General features: G+C 37.8%; 1 protein-coding gene across 1 annotated transcript; it reads right to left on the reverse strand.

The window, feature by feature from the left end:
* Positions 1-1,306: 1,306 nt before the first annotated feature.
* Positions 1,307-17,158, reverse strand: nol10 (nucleolar protein 10). The gene is made up of 21 exons (XM_057859497.1): positions 16,974-17,158; positions 16,683-16,728; positions 15,452-15,550; positions 15,280-15,357; positions 15,157-15,194; positions 14,678-14,814; positions 14,528-14,593; positions 14,364-14,424; positions 13,071-13,156; positions 12,871-12,949; positions 12,582-12,731; positions 11,854-11,920; positions 11,573-11,625; positions 10,934-11,060; positions 7,624-7,703; positions 7,109-7,207; positions 4,502-4,594; positions 4,262-4,432; positions 3,834-4,153; positions 3,616-3,718; positions 1,307-2,780 (listed from the first exon to the last, which is right to left on the reverse strand). Exons 1-21 carry the CDS (start codon positions 17,037-17,039, stop codon positions 2,643-2,645), a joined length of 2,157 nt encoding a protein of 718 aa, XP_057715480.1. The 5' UTR covers positions 17,040-17,158; the 3' UTR covers positions 1,307-2,642.
* Between the last annotated feature and the right edge of the window lie 242 nt (positions 17,159-17,400).

Here is a 17,400-nt window from a genome sequence, read left to right on the forward strand (position 1 = left end):
TTTGGCTGACGTCCTTTACGTAGAACAATATATTTAAGCAAATTTTAGCAAGCCATTCCGTGTGTCACATTTGCTTCTTTTTAAAAATTTTTTCATTAATAATTTCCACAATCTCGCAACTAGCCTTTGTGATGTTCTCTTTCGACTCTTGGGCTCTTGTGAAATACTGCTGCTGTAAAATTAAACTAGCTTCAAGTTCCTTGAATTTCTCGCTACGTATCTTCTCTGTAATCTTGTCGTAAATGTCAGCGTGTCCTGTTTGGTAATATCGCCTCACATTGAACTCTTTAAAAACAGCGACTGTCCCTCTTGCAAATGAGGCAGATTGCGTACTTTAGTAAAGAAGTAGTCCAATTTCCACCTATGGTTGACGCGTCGGCCATCGCAGTCAACTTTCTTTTTTGTGTTGTCGCCATTTTAGAAAATTGGGAATAAAGGGTTACACTGGGTAATGTTGCTTAGAGTGCTGCTGCCTTTTCGTGGGTAAATGAGGAGCAGCATTTAGTGTGTAAGCTACTTCATATGCTGGTAGCAGTATTGATGACTAATTTATTAAGTCTGTGTGCGGGCCAGACGTTATTAATTTTATGACAGAGGCCGGGGGCCGGATGAAATTTGACCAAGGGCCGCATTTCGCCCCCGGGCCGGACTTTGGACATGTCTGGTCTAAAGCATGTTTGGCGGCAACCAGGTGGGGAGTACAAAGATAAGTGTGTCATGCCTACAGTCAAGCATTGTGGTGGGAATGACACCCCCCCTCCACCCCCCTTCAATCTCTGCAGCAATGCTGACAGCACTCCTGTAACAAGTCACATGACATTTTGGAGGGAAAATGACAAGTACTACTCAATTTGCACATTTAGGGATGTACGAAGTTCCCATGCGGTGTACTCACTTTTGCTGCCAGGAATTTAGATATTAATGGCTATATTTTGAGTCATTTTGAGGGGAAAATAAATTAACTCTATTATATAAGCTGCACACAAGACTACTTTTCATTGTGTCAAAGTGTCATTTTGTCAGTGTTGTCCCATGAAAAGATATAAATATCTGCAGAAATGCGAGGGGTGTACTTACTTTTGTGACACACTGTATGTATCGATGACAGCAAATGCCTTTTGCTCCATTACTGGTTTAAAACTACAAACTAGCCACCAAATATCTGAGTCCTTATATAGTTTTGTTCAGAATTATGCAACCCCCACTACAAAAAAAGTATGTAAATAGGTTTTACTTTTTTTTTTTTCATCTTTTATAACTAGATCAAATTAAAAGAACTCTTTCAGTACCATTGATGATGAGTTTATAGAGTGGCAAGCTCAATTCCCAGACCTTAACACTACATAAAATGTATGGGGCGACATCAAAAGTGCCATTTCTGAGGCAATACCAAAAGATTCAGCAGTATTGTGGACTGTTGTCAAATTATCATGGAATGTAATATCTTTTCACAGGTGCCTGAAGTTGGTCGACTTCACTATTAGTTCTCAGAAACAGTATAAACAACAAAATATTAGTTTGATGAGGCACATGAATGCTAAATAGAATTTTTGTTAATACAATATTAAATGTTTTAAAGAACACACAGACACAAATTTTTGAACTAATTTTCATTTTTTCTGAATTTTTTTGATTAACAAAAAATTTTTCATGATTTGATTTAGAATAAAATGTGCTGTGTTCCAAATGCATGAAAAATAAAAACGGTTACTATATGGGAGCTTCAGCTTTTCCAATTTTTTTTAAAAAACTGCAGGTACATATTGTATACACACATACTAGGCATGGGCCGATATCAGTTTTTCCTCAGTAAAATAACCTTGAGCAAAATATTGCGGTATCAAAATTTAAGTTTTAAAAATAATTATTTCGCAAAATCGCAGTTAAACTGTATCCCAACTGAAAATGATTCATTTTACAACAATATATGGAATACACAGTAAAAAAAATCTCATACAAAGTTCAAATAAATATAAAAAATCTTAGATCAGAATTTTGCAACACAGGTGAGCTATTTTTAGAACGTACGTGGGTTACACATGGGTTACAACTGTGCTCCTAGGAACCAACTTCGTGGTTGGTTATCTACGCTCTACAGAAAAAAATGGGAGGGGGGTTGGGGGGAAATTCAAAAAGAAACGCTACTGATAACAACTCAACTTTGAAATGGGGTGAACAATCCATTCATTGTTCATTCCTTTAAGTGATAAAACATTAAAATCACTTTTTTAAATGTGTAAAACCAAATAAGAAAAAAATCGCAACCACTAAGCATGTCTGTAGTTAAGATACCACGTCCCCAAAGGGCAGAATCCAATAAAAGGTTATTACCGGTATGGCGAGTTTCTACAGAATCTGATACCTGGAAAACCTCGGTATACGGTACCTTCAAACTAGTTTTCGGCACATGCCTAACACACACACTTATTGTTCTTAAATGAATGTAGTGAGTCTATCATGTTGGCATTTATAGAGTTTCTGTACAGATGCATAATTAACCCAACCTAAATGGGGAGGTAACACATCAGCTCACAGTTTGGGCCTTGGCCACTTGAAGTCTTTTCAAAACAATCTTCACCTATTGGAACATCTGCCTCATTGGTGAAACAGACTTGAGGCAGTTGCAGATGGGTCTTCCCTCCTCAGTGCAGCCCTCTTCCGCGTCCTCTTCCCCACCCCCTCCCACGGGCGCTGCTTAGGTGTCCGGCCGAGCGCCTTAGTTTCTTCCTCTCCTCATGGTGGTCCCGCTCTGCCTGCTGTTGCTTCCTTTGCTGCTCGGACTGCAACATGCACAAGAGGATTTTGATATACTATCTCTGTTAATGAATTGTTTTAACCGTTTTTGGGACAGTGGTCACTACAGTGGACAGCTATTCAAAAGTTGAAACAAGACCATGAAGCCTTTATATTGCAAGTGACTATTTTTGGTCACAATATTATTTTAAATATTACCAATTAATATTACCGGTATATAATTTTTTAAAAAAAACATTTTTTATTTGATTTTAAATAATTCTAAATGTATCAAGTCATACAATATTCATAAAAGCTAAATTAAAGAAATTAAAAACCGAAATACACTCTGGTTACGGCCCTAACTAACAGTCTAAACTAGTATATTATTTTTCATAGTGTTTAGCTTAGCTCATTGCATGTAATTGATGGCGATGGACTTCCCAATTCATTTAAACTGGGAGGACTGGCTGTGAAAGCTTATCTTTCAGTGCCGTTGATGGCGCTAGATGTGCAATCCATTTTGACTGGGAGAGCAAATGAACAAACCTTCATTCGCCCCTACCAGTTAAAATGGATTGGACGTCGAGCACCGTTAATGGCAGCCAACGGGTTCAATGAGTGCCATGTTAGGTTTGGAAAAAAAAACCTAATTCATGCATTAATGGGTCAAGTTGGAGACCAAGGGTCTTCTAGGTCCGTATATTTGTAGTTTTTTTCCTCTGCAACTATGTGGTAACGACTACCAATAGCATACACAATATCACCTCTTAAAAAGATTTAAAATCATTTAAGCATGTCATTCGACTGTGATTTACAAAATTTCTCACAATGTCTTTTAATCCGTGACTACAAACATTGAGAGTGAAACATGAACACTACCTTTTTAAGTGTAAAAGTCAGCTGCTTGCTGCCCACTGTGGTGTCAGCCATGTTGCTGATTCCAGAGTATTCCTCTAACTTCAGACGCTCCTCCAGAGATGCTCTAAAGTACACATAAGAAAAAGCATGTCCAAAAATTGAATACTACATGCATGTTGATAGGTTTTCTATATGATGACTCAGCAAAAGAATGTAACGGTTTTGAACAAAGGACATACTTCTGAAGTTTCTGCTTTCGTGACACGTCATTAAAACTGCGGAACTCTTCCCCGCTTTTAATCTGATAGAACTGAGGCTGGCTCGTCTTGTTCTCAGACGTGACGGCGTTTTTATGCCCTTCAACATGGTTGTTCTCCAGCAGGACAGTGTTGCGGTCGGCATCCTTCCTCTGTTGACGCCGGCGATCTCGGTCCTCCTGCTTGAGCAATCTCCGCTGCTCCCTCACCTCCTCCACCCAGCTCTTATCATCATCTGAGCTTTCCTCCTCAGAGCTGGCACGGCCCTCCTCTTCCTCATCCTCATCTTTTTCCTGAGCTTCCTGCAAAAAGGTGGCAGAATCCTAGACTGAAGGCTAATTATGTTTTCAAACTGCGTTATTCAGATATAAGTATACTTCCTGACAAACTTTAAGTATAGCATTAGATACCTGAGAAGCGGCAGATTGGGCTAGCTGCCGCAGCTTTTTCTTCCTCTTCTGGCTCACTTTGGAGACGATGGGGTTTAGCAGACGGAATTCCTCGCTCTGCTCGTCCACTTGATAGTCAGGGTTTTCAAACATCACCTTGAACCGGTCATCGCCCAAAATAGTGGGTAGAGCCTGCAAGTTCAACAGCAATAACAATAAACTCATTGCCACAGGCAAATGCTGTTATCAAAGTCAACCTACCTTGCCCTTCTTTTTCCTGGAAGACAACACCACTTCATCGTCACCCTCCTCCATCAGCTTGAGAGCCAGTTCCTTGTTGACTTTAGGCAATGCCTGATTCAGTTACGGTTGACAGACGAACGGACGGACAGACAGACAGAGGCAGAAACAGAAACGCCATGAAATAAGCCAATTACTTTTTATCAAAGCATTGTTTACTAGGGCAAATTCTTTTTAATGACACTGTCATATGGTTATTTATAGTTTGTAGAAACTAAGTTGCTACATAGTTATTGGTGATTCACAACATTTACTCTTTCTTAATACTAAAATACTATAAGAATACCAGTATTGTTTTCGTCAACGCTGGCGATAATGAAAATATTTCGTCAAGGAACAATTTTTTAATGACGATGACATACTGAAAATGTGTCTTGAGAGACTAAAACATAACAAGATGGATGCCAGTTGTCATCGGACAACACGAGAACAAGATGAAAATTCACCATAGTTTCCGTCATAAATTACCAATGTGGGATATTTTCTGATTGTATGTGTAGTTAGCACGCATTTAGCAGTGTTTGGTTGTGTTACTCATGTGACGTGCTGCGCCTCCTGCCCCAATCCTGCGCCCCACACACACACACACACACACGCTTATTTACCAGCCGTTGACTAAGCCTGTGCCCATTCCTGACTAAGCCTGTGCCCATTCCTGGCTCCTTTTGTGAAACATACAGTCCCTGACAAAAGTCTTGTCGCTTATCCATTTTGTAGAAACAATTGCTAATAACCTGCCTTTTAATTATTTCATTGGTTTCAGAGCAGCATGGAAGACGAAACCCAAGAATGTTGATGAACTCTGGGAGGCATGCAAGACTGTTTTCTTTGAAGTTCCTGATGACTTCGTCAATAAATTGTATGAATCCTTGCCGAAGCCCATGGAAGTCAAACAAAATATTAAATTTGGATCTCACAGCACCACTACTTAATATGCTTATGTTATGTAACTTATATCTCACAGTACCACTACTTAATATGCTTATGTTATGTAACATTTTTTTGTATCTGAAGTACATTTTTTGTTCAATTTTCACACTACTTTATGTAGGCGACAAAACTTTTGTCTTGCCAAAATTTGACCTTAATGCCTTCATTAAATGATAAATCTTTTTTCAGTGGAACAAATATATTTTTTCATGAGACATTTCTGAAACCAATTGAATAATTAAAAATCAGGTTATTAGCAATTGTTTCTACAAAATGGATAAGCGACAAGACTTTTGTCAGGGACTGTATGTGTCAGGTGCTGCTTGGCAAGTTTTGCTTTCTTATGTTGGCTAGATTTGCCATGTTGCTTGAGCCTTTAACACTAACACTAACCTAATTGTCTTGTAGCGTTAGCATAGCATTCGTGTTAGCATTAGCATTTAGCGAGGTGACTGTGTCTTCTAAAACTCTTGGAAATCATTTTAACATACTAGTACAGTTCATGGCGTCCAGGTGAGTGTAATTAATTGCAAATAATGAGCTGTTTTCCTGCTGTGTGTGTATTATCATTGAGAAAATGTCGATATCTTTGTAGACTACAGCAATGAGTCTCTTTCAGTGGCATTGACGAAGATAGACGTCCAATCACGTGACTCTTAAAAAAAATGAAATTCAAATTCTTTAAATGAGTTTAACACAAGTAAAACTCCATTTGAACAACCATCCCACTTCAAATGGAGTGGATGTCTAGCGCTGTCAATGGGAGCCAATGAGCAAACAAGGAAAATGCAAAAATATCCTGTTACTACCAAGCGTAATTAAAAAATATATTTACCCGATGATAACAAATTTCTGGTGACCTGCAGCCGTGCAAAAACCAATAAGTGAGTATACATACTTTTGCAATCAAAATATTGTATATGGATATAACATTTTAGTACCAGAACTTCGATACTTTTGACAAATGCATTATAAAGAGATGGAATAGATTGCAGTATTACTTGGAAATACTCTTAATATAGTCTCCTATCTAAGTTAAATAACAGTGTCAATTCTGGTGATGTCCTGATACAATACACTGTATTGGTACCCGATACGCCTGTTTTTGGAGCATCGGATAGTATCAAATTTGTTTCAGCACTATTGCTCTTTTCGGCTGCGGTAAATCAAACCACTAGTCTAACATGCCCGCTGTGAGGGTCTACTTTTCTTTAAAAACTAATGATAGTACAGAGCATCGTTTAATACTGTATTAGTATACAGAGCATTTCTTGAGGCAGTAACAGTAGGGCTTACTTTAATACAAAAAATATGATTTGTCATTTACGGAATTAACTATTTATTTCATTACTGTATTTTTACTGGTCTAAAAATATGAGTATCAGATCGGTATCGGCAAAACATCTTAAAATAAAAAAATCGGATCAGAAGTCAAGGAATCAAGTCTTTTCTTCTGTATGTTTGGTTAAAGTACGTGACTCAAGTATTTAATTGCAGTTTTAAAATGTGGTGATTAAACAGCAGAGGTGTATCTTTTCCATCTCATAATGCACAATGTGAACACATGTTTCTCAGATAGATATTTGTGTGGCACACTTAGAAAAAAACATCTGGAACTATCCTTTAACGATTTCTCACCTTAACCTGGACTCGCTGTGTCCGTGTCTCCTCAATCTTCTGCCGGATCTTATCCTTGCGATACTCCTCGTATGCAAAAGGATTCGCCATGCTTTTGACCTAAGAAATAAACAAAAAAAATACATTGGCAATTTTGGTATGATGCATTTGGAATTCAAATCATGCTCATGATCACAATGGTCTTTTTCAGTCAAAAGCTTTTAGTTTTTATTTTATGCCTTCACTGTTCAGCTTCTTGATCATGCAGAATAAAAAAATAATAATAATGACAAATGGGCAGTGATCACATTTTACTGGTATTGAGGCGCTAGACTTCCAATCCATTTTGACTGAGAGGGTTGGAAGCCATCGTTCGATCGCTACCAGCCCTCCAGTCAAATCTGATTTGGTGTCTTGTGACATTATTGTCAGCCATTAATTTAATTAGTGCATTATAGATTTTATTACATTCTAACTTTATTGATTACGCATACATACAAAACTATCCATAAATAGAAATTTAAAAAAAGAAACACCTTATGATATAGCCTGATGTCCATGAAATAGCCATGCATGTACGCCCTCAAGAGGGACGACCCCACCAGATGAGACAAACCTAGGAATAAAAAAAATCAAGTTAGGTTACATATTCTTTTAGTTTGAAAGATATTTATCAAAGAATTATAGACAGATTTTTTGGGAAAGGATTTTATTGTGTGGGAAAGGATGTTAGCAGCAGAAGAAATTGCATTTACAATCCTGTAAGCATAACTGACTATTATGGCTGAACATTGTGAAAAGATTGCATCTTCAAATTTGGCTGCAGCCACTTTGAATGAATACTGTATTGTTATTCTGCTGACTCAGCCTTCCCAGTCAATCTCGCAGGCAGTTTACAAGGGACATTATGCAGTACTATAGCACTTTTCAACCAAGGAAACATAGAAGCCTTCCCGATCTGAGATAACATTTATAGAACATTACGTATTTGTTGCCTCATAGTATGTAAAGGTTATGCAACAGGCAATGTTACACATCTTCTGTAAATCAACACCACTGCTCCCCAGCGTTATTTGACAGCAGCCAACCACTTTTTTGCTCCTTGTTATTTGATCTCTTTACTGCTGAGCCCGCATTCCAATGTTCATTCAACCCTTCCACAGGGGTACAACTCCCCAGCACTTCTTTCACCCTCCCCCAAACATTGACAAAAACCCTCAAAAGCTTTGCTCAGTCATCTTTAAACCATCCAAAGTACGGCCGAGGTTAGGAAGGCTCTCCCCTGTACTACAAGCATTATAAAACTAAATACTTTCACAGTTTAAAGAAAACAGTCATTCATGTACAAAGTGGAAAGGCTATTGTAAAAATGTACGTTTGAATTATTTGTATATTTAGAGTAGGGTTGGGCAGGGATGGTTTGAAATGTACAATTCCGGTTACGATTCCATGTTTCGATTCCGGTCCCGAACGATTCTCGATTTCGATTCTTTTAAGAGGCAGGGTCATTAAAAAAAAAAAAAAAAAAAAGGCAGGGTCAAAAAATCTAACTTTGAAAATGTATTAGCTTATATTAATGTCTTGATTTCTTGATTTGAAAAAAAGAATTTAAAGTTATTATTATTGTTTAATACAATTAATATGAAATTTATAAATTATATGAACTTCTCACAGGGTTATTTTTAACCTGTATGTGAATGTCAGTCTTTGAACTCAAATGTGATGACATTTTTTTCCATAGGGGTGCACTTTCACAAAAATTTTTATTTTTCAAAAGCTCACAGAAAAAACATTTATATTCTTTTGCCATATTTGTACCTTAGCTGGGAGCTACAATGAAGCATTAGTCTAAATTCTTCTATTGATTATAATTTGATGTAGATGAGGCAAAATAATAAGGTTTTCTTATTTGTAAAACCGATTGTTGTGTTTACCGACACCTGCAATGTTTATGTTGTGACAATACCAGTTAGGCCAGTGAGTGGCGCTGTAGGAGTGTTGCCTGGCACAGCCAGACTATTCTCCCTGTATTTTTCAAACACTGTGAGAAATAGTCTGGGACCCAGCCCATTAACTGCCCTCTCGAGCAAGGTACAAAATCAATCGTCCAATCAGATTCGTTTATTTGCGTGACGTGTTCTTAACGAGTAACGTTACTCTTGCGCACCGAAAGTCGTCTCTACAACAACACAGATGGCGAACGGGAGCCGAGAATATGTTCCAATCCGCGGTAAAACCAGTTTTAAATTACCAAAAACACATCGACACAAGTCATTGACAACAGTCAACATGGCTCGCGCTAGCCATGTTGAATAAACGTCTCCATTCTCCGCTCACGCTAAAAACTTGTCGCTTTAACAAAACAACGTCACGTCTGCCCGTCGCTGATTGGTCCACTCCGCTGTCTCTTTGCTGTGGCTTGCTCCGCCCTCGGAATTTGATCCGCCGGATGGTCGCCAAACTCAATCGCTGGAACAGCGGTGAGTTTGGTATACCAGGCAAGTAGGAGTGTGTACGTATAATGCGAAGAAGAGATGAGAGCGTCTGGCTAGGATGCTTTGTGATGTGATGCTTTGTTTTCACTGCTACAAGTTCACTAAAAAAGTAATCGAATGCTTCTTATGGCTGCTTCTCTCTAACTAAGCAAAACAACAGATTGCAAAACAAAAATCCTTTTAATACTGTTGATTTTAACGGAGGCGTCTACTGTTTTAAGATGGCGGCTGTTTACTACGGCCGCCGAGTCTGTCATTTTGCATCTATTTCTCTTTATATGTTCTAACGCTGCCGAGTCTGTCATTTTGCATCTAGTTGTATATACATATCGACTATAGCCCGATGTAATACTACGACTTATTCTCGTACAATTGTCTGTCCGTCCGTCTGTCCGTCCGTCCGTCCGTCCGTCCGTCCATCCATCCATCGACCCACCCACCGCTTAATCCGAGGTCGTATCGCAGGAACAGCAAAAGACAGACGTAATGTATTGTTTTACTTAACTGGTTCTGACGGCACAGCGTGTCAACTACGTAGCACTCGGCTAGCTTTGCACTTGGCACATACGCTTTATTCCATGAAGCCGGTCGTGCAGCCACCTTTGCATGATGTAGCTGTGTTGCAAATGTTTCACTGAGCTGACAGGTCTTTTTGTTTTTTTTGTAAAGTTAAGCCAAACCTTTGAGCGCCGCAGCACCGTGGCCACTGTTGTAATCAGGTTGCAATGCACAAACACGCGCTTCTAGTGGCTTCTTTGTGGTTTTCGGCAGCATTTTTTTCCCGCTTGGCGGTCAGGGCATCGTAACATGGAATCGAAATTAAAAAATTTGAAAGGTTCTGACTGTTGGACTGACTGTTAGAACCGGGTCCCATCGATGCTCAATGCTCGATGACCAACCCTAATTGGGAGTTAGGTCTTTGGAGTGCCTGTCCACTCATCAAGTGAGATGATTTTGTCATGTGCAAAATTTCTGAAAACGTCTCTTTGAGGAAGCTTTCTGGAATATGGACATCACTGTTACAGATCATCCACAACATGATTGATCCAAGTACCACCTAAAAAAATGTTAGCCCTCAATGTGCTAAAATTATTACCGTTAATAATAATAAAACAAAAAGTAAATTCAATTTAAACATTAACTCAATTGCTGCCATTGGCGGTGACGGACGTCCAATCCATTTGGATTATCGCCGTCAATGGTTGGAACATGATCATTCAATGCCATTAGTAATACGAATGTAGATGGAATATGTCCTTGTACTATGAAGGGAGTCAAGGATCTCCAAAGATTCCACAGGAACTCATTACATATTTCCCCCAAGATAATAGATGAATGGTCAAGATCTCACCCAAATTTTCCAGATCTTTGCGAGTGACAAACTTGTAATCGTCATACACAGTGCTCTCAGGGCTCTCTTCTAGCTCTTCTGTCAGGTTGTCAAGGAAAGAGCACCAACGAGGTGCTGGGCCCAGAGCCTGAATACAAACAAAAAACACACACCCCAGGTTAACCTGGTGACTGAATTAACTAACTGGATCGATATGAAAATTAAATACGATTTCAAACAAAATAAGCATTGGCGTTTGACAAGATCATATATCTTCTTACTCATCAATTTCTAAAATTGTGATGATCCTCTTGTAAAACTTGTTCTGTAAACCTACACTGATATACATTAGCATAGTTGAATTACTGAGAGGCCATGACATATCTTATTTCAAACAGGACGGCAACAGCATACACCACACCACAACTAGTGCATCTCAAGTACTACTACATTTACTACTAATCATGTAAAATGCAATGTTCCAAACATGTGACCTGTCTCTTGTACCCCAAAATAAATAGAACAACTGTACAATTGGCTACAGAGGGCAAGGAAGGTAAACAACAGTTTAAAATCCAATGCTTCCCTGTGTCAATTATCCATGTGCAGGTTTATGATTGCTGCTCGTGAGACACTGAAATAATCCCAAAATTCACTCACTGGAATATAGAATGTGTTCATCTTTGGATCTTCATTTGCTGTGAAAAGCATACCTATCAAACACACAGAGAGGCAGAAAGGTTAGATTACATGTGCGGCAAAACTTACGCATAAATAATGTAGTTAGTTGCACTTTTGGAAATTGAAAGCAAATCACACTAACAGAGTAGATAACACCATCTAGTGGTGAAATAGCACAGCACAGACTGAACTCAGGTTGTCAAAAGTGTTGAAAAGTACCAAGCATAGATAGTGAATTGTGGAAGAAGGATTATTCTCACCTGAATCGGGGTACATGCAAACATCATTAATGTTGCTCTCGGGCTGAATGGAGGAGAACACTTTACCCTGTCGGGAGCAGAAGATAAACAAATACAGAGAGTGAATGATTCATTTCATTTTTCTGTGCCTCTTTCTTGCTCGAGCTACTACTGTTGTTGAGAATCTAAATTTTGATATTGATACTCAAACGAACAATCAACCCTCGATACCAAATTTAATTCTTTAAAATGAGCTTTTTCAGCACCATTGAGATGATAAAGATCCAATCACGTGGCTCTTAAAAGCTAAATTAAAACTCTTTTAAAGAGTTTATCAGTAGTAGACGTCCAATCTATTTGAACTGGAAGGGTGGCAGCAAGTGAACATTCGTTCATTCACTGCTAACCCTCCCATTTTAAATGGATTGGAAGTCTAGCACCATCAATGGCAGCCAATGAGTTAACAAGGAAAATGCGAAAATATACCCCATTACTATCAAGATTAGCGCAAAATCAAATTTACCCCATGACAACCAGTTTCATGCAGAAAACTAAAAACTGAGCCTCGATACATTTGCAATCAAATATCTTACATTTCAGCATTGATAGATAATTTTAGCAACACGACTGGCTAGCAAACAAGACAAAGGGATAATTCAGTATACCAATTTGGAGGATCACCCCCATTTTTGTAATTTAAAAGATTTATATGGCATACTGTATATTTGAATTATGTCTGTTATTCTTACATTGTCTTTGTTCCAAATTTTAATGATTTTCGGGTCTGCCGACACAACCAGATTCATTTGATCATGGAAGTTGAGGGACTTGATAGGTAAGTTGTAGAAGTGGTCCTTCACCAGCAGCGGCTGGCTTGAGCGCAGGTCATATAACAGCACCTTTAGTAAGGACAAATTATTGAAATACAACTTTCAACTCCAGCTAAACACTCCTGTGTACACTATGTGTGTGTGTGTAGGTAAGGCTAGATAGGCAAGAGGACAACATTATCAATCATTAAGGTATGTTTCCATGTACCTGTCCAGTGCTGGTGCCTACTGCCATGATGAGGGAACCATTAAAGTTCAGTGCACTAATCGAGGGCAAACTCTGAACTCTGCAAACAACATAAAAAAAATATCAAATTTGCAAACTTGTGACATCTAATTAGATAAATGCATAAGATAATAAGAAATAACAGTACAAACGGCAATTGTGAGCCACAAATTGTTACGTACTCTATTCCTTCTGTGAGGCTGCTGAGAGCACAGTCGAGAAGGCCCACTCGCTTGCGCACACGGGGGTCCCAGCATTCCACCTTTCCCTAACAACCAAACAGAGATACAGATCAGTGAAATATTGTTGGAGAGAAAACACATAAAATCAAAACAAGAAATTTGTTGCCATATAACATGTGCTAATTACTGGTTTCAAGGTACTGTATACTGTGGTAAACGTAAAGGTCTCAAAACAGCAAAAATTTTCTGTCATACTGTCCCTAAGGTATCAGCTATTTTTTATGTCCCAAAAAATCCCTCGCTTGCAACTGCAAGGCTCAACCCTCCCCCGCACGTTGTTGCTCCCTCTCAGTGAGTCAGCTGTGCTACACAATGGCTAGAGGTGAAACTCCTGAACTTTTTCCCCCATCAAAGAAAACGAAATCGCTGAAAAGGGAATACTTCGGCAACAGAAACGTTACAGATGGCCGCCGCTTAGAGGAGGAGGGCCAACCGACATGTAAAACATGTTTTCGGAGGGTGGCTGCTTCGAATGATTTCGAATTCATACAAATTAAAAGGTAAGTAAACACTGTCATGAACGTTTCCCACCAGCTACGAGATAATGTAAACATGATATGAGTCATACACACGGACTTTTTATGGTAAATAATTCAACTATTTTTGTTCTGATGCTAATACTGTTGAGCTGTGGCTGTGGGTTTAGGCTCACGTAAAGGAGTGCATTGAATATATATATTTTTTTATAATTCATTTTAACTTAACATTATACTTATGCTCCAAATGTTTTGAAAAATAAAAAAACCTGTTCAATGGAACAGTTTTTTTTAACCCAGATCAGTCAAAGTAACACATTTTAGAGCTGTAATTGCAATACTGTGATACAGTGAAACCACGATATTTTGGCTTAAGGTTGTCATACCTTCAGAATATCATACCTGCCTAGTTGCCATGGGTAAAATTTGATTTTGCACTACTCTTTATAGTAATGGAGGATAGTTTAGCATTTTCCATTTTACCTCATTGGCTGTCACTGACGGCAATAAATGTTCAACCCATTGGAAGTGGGAGGGGTGGCAGTTCAAATGGATTGGACATTTACTTGTGATAAACTAATCTTAAGAATTTTAATGTAGTTGTTAAGAGCCACGTAATTGGCACAGAAAGAGTCCATTAAAAAAATAATTTTAGGTTTTTTATTTATGTAGTATAGAAAATGGTATCAAGTCTTTTTTGGAGTTGAAAATTTTAGTATCGCGACAACAGTAGCTGTAATCATGAAATATACAATACCTCAGAGGTTCCACTGGCAAACAAATGATGGACTGGGTTGATGTCGCACACATTGTGCTCCCTGGTGGAGGAGGAAAAATAAAAAACAACAGAGAAAAGCTGTATGACATAGATGTAAAGAAGCTACTGTAGCACTTTTACAAGAAAGAAAATGTTACACTCACACAGCATCTGTCTCAAGTGAGTTGAGGAATCGACCTTGTTCAAGATTCAGTCTATAAATCTCTGAACTGGATGAAAAAAAATGTAAAGGATGAATTGGAATTTGTTTGTATTGGCGTTTAAAGAGTCTGAAAAATAAAATCGTTCCTCACCTAGATCCCACGAAATAAAGGTCACATGAGGGGTAATGGTAAGAGAAATCCCGTCCAAATTTTGGAATTCGTGTTTTGTAGTAATGGCCGTGCTGGGAATGAAACTCCACATAACGGTCAGAATGCAGAAACACAAGCTGAGGATAGAAGAAGAATATGCGTCAGAACAAAAAGAAAACAGAATTACACATGGACAAAATTTTAGTTAACCCTACATTATTCAAAAATTTAAAAAAATACAATAGTCATTAGTCACTGAAATAACTGATATAAATATTAATTAATTATTAATGATCGATAGAAATGTATTTAAAATTAACCAACGAAAAGCAGATATTGCATTTGGACAGAAATTCAACTATATCATTAAAACGGGGATGCCATCGCTAATGAAGAAATAATATTTATTTGAGTACATAAAGAGGTAAAATTTCCTAGGTAAAAAAGAAGTAAAAAATATCAAGCAATTCCAAGATTACCTTTGAGTAGTCATCAGACAGTATGTCAAATGTCACAACTATAAGAAGGAAACCATACAAAAAAATGACTTTTAATTATTTGGGTACGTAAAATGGAAATACAGTAAAGTTACTGGTATTTACCGTCAGAGTCCAAGCAGCGTTCAAACTTCAATGAAAGTTGGTAGGTGTCATAACAACGAATCCTGGGCTTATAAGTCCCTATGAGATGGACAATTTGAAGAGTGTAAAGAAAAACTTTTATACAAAGTATATAAAATACACACTCTCAAAAATCCCCACTATCGACCTTTACCTGCTGCCAGGATGAACTGGCCATCTCTTGAAACCTTTATGGATGTGCATACTGTGGGCATCTCAAAGTCCTGGATGAGCTCAATCCTACGCTGGATGTCTGAAAACACAGAAAATACATTTTTGACATTCCAAACTTCATATGGCGGAAAACAATAAGGTGACTTGAAGTTCCGCTCTGAGACCCCCAATTTGGCCAAATTTCAAAATTGTCCTACATGCATGTGTGATACATCATTGGAAAGCTTAAAATCTCTATTTTCTCGGGGAACAAAAATTTTGAACAGGAGGGCATTTAAAAAAAAAAAAAAAAAATTAAACAACAAAACCCTAACTGGAGGCGAGAGCACGCGAGGGCAGAATTAAAGACGGCACAATTTTAACAAGATATTATCGCGTACTAACCTTGTTTCGATCCAAAAACTCCATGTAGGATGTATCACCGAGTGTCAAGACACAGCTGTGAATTGCCGCAGCCGGATTTTTGGGAGGATTTTATGGGTGAAACGTGGTGATATAACAAGGGTCACAATACAGAAATCGCAGACAACAAGGAGTGGTTGAGATTTTCTTTTTCATATAGTTACCCTTTTAAATGTTATTTTTCTTTTTTTGTTTTGTTTGGATCGATTATCATCAAACATTTCGGGGAAAACGCGACATTAACAAAAAAAAAAAAAAAAAAGACAAATAAGCGATAGTTATGAGGTAGATATCCAAGATTTTCTATTGTGACGTAATTTGTTTAAAAGTTTAAAATATGCGAGTGAATAATTTTTAAAGTTTTTTTTATATATATATAAACGAAATATTAGACATAATTAATGATTCTAAGCTAAAAATGACAATAATTACCTTCTTTCTATGGCTCGGTTGAAACAAAAGCGGTTGCGCGACGTCTGTAAACCAGGGTTTTCAGGGTAAAACGGACAAATTAAAAATAGTTCGGAGGCTTAGTGTGCCATGAATCTGCTATGGCCGCATATAGACATATTGTTCTATCAAACACAACAGTTGTTTAGGCTTAAAATACAGCAGTTTCTGAGGAGTGCAAGAGCAGAAACTGCTTTTTCAGTCTTGTCTGTGTTTTCCGCCATATATTTTGCAATTACGGTTGTCAAAATACTAAAAATTTCAACTCGTTTTCGATAGTAAATTAACAACTGATCATCGATACTTTTAAAATAAGTATCGTATCCGGAAACATTTCAGTATTGATACTTTCAACTTACCAACATCTTTCTTTTGTAGTTGTCGCTTCTTACGGTCTGACAGCCACTGCAGAAAAAAATAATAATTATGTAAAAAAAAAAAACGGTGTGATTTAAATACATCGCTTTGTTGTCAATACTTTATAGATGTTTATTTTTTTAATGTGGAAGAAACGGCATGACACATTTTGAGAAAATCATCTTTTAAGACAAAATAATTCTAGGGATAGACAACGTTGCTTTGCTAGCAGGAAAGACATTTTTTTAGTTGCTGAAATGTCATTAAACCAAGCTCCAATTCGTGCTTCTTACCTCTGGGAGAGACTTTCCATGGCTGAGATTATAAATTTTCACATCATTCACACTTGATATCTGCATGTTTTAACTTTAACAAAACCGCAGTTACACATAACATCCCAGACACAGGTGAGCTGCAGAGTACCCACGTTGGTGATTGCTTCAGTGCTGAACAGGAAATAAACGTACGTCTGACAAATGTGTCCGTCAGGAAACGAGTACATGCTGCGTGGGTTTCTGAGCAGAACGTTTTTTTTTCTCTTTTTCTTTTTCTTTTTCTTTTTCTTTATAATTCACACATTTATCCAAATTTACAAACAAACAACGGGCTAACACATTTTCAACATTCTGGAAAAAAAAAAAAAAAAAAAAAGAAAAAAAAACATTTTCCATCATAATAAAGATTCCTACTTGTTTGCCATGTTTGTAACTCATTCATCCA

This window comes from Corythoichthys intestinalis, chromosome 15 (genome assembly GCF_030265065.1).
Source record: "Corythoichthys intestinalis isolate RoL2023-P3 chromosome 15, ASM3026506v1, whole genome shotgun sequence".
NCBI classification, from domain to species: domain Eukaryota; kingdom Metazoa; phylum Chordata; class Actinopteri; order Syngnathiformes; family Syngnathidae; genus Corythoichthys; species Corythoichthys intestinalis.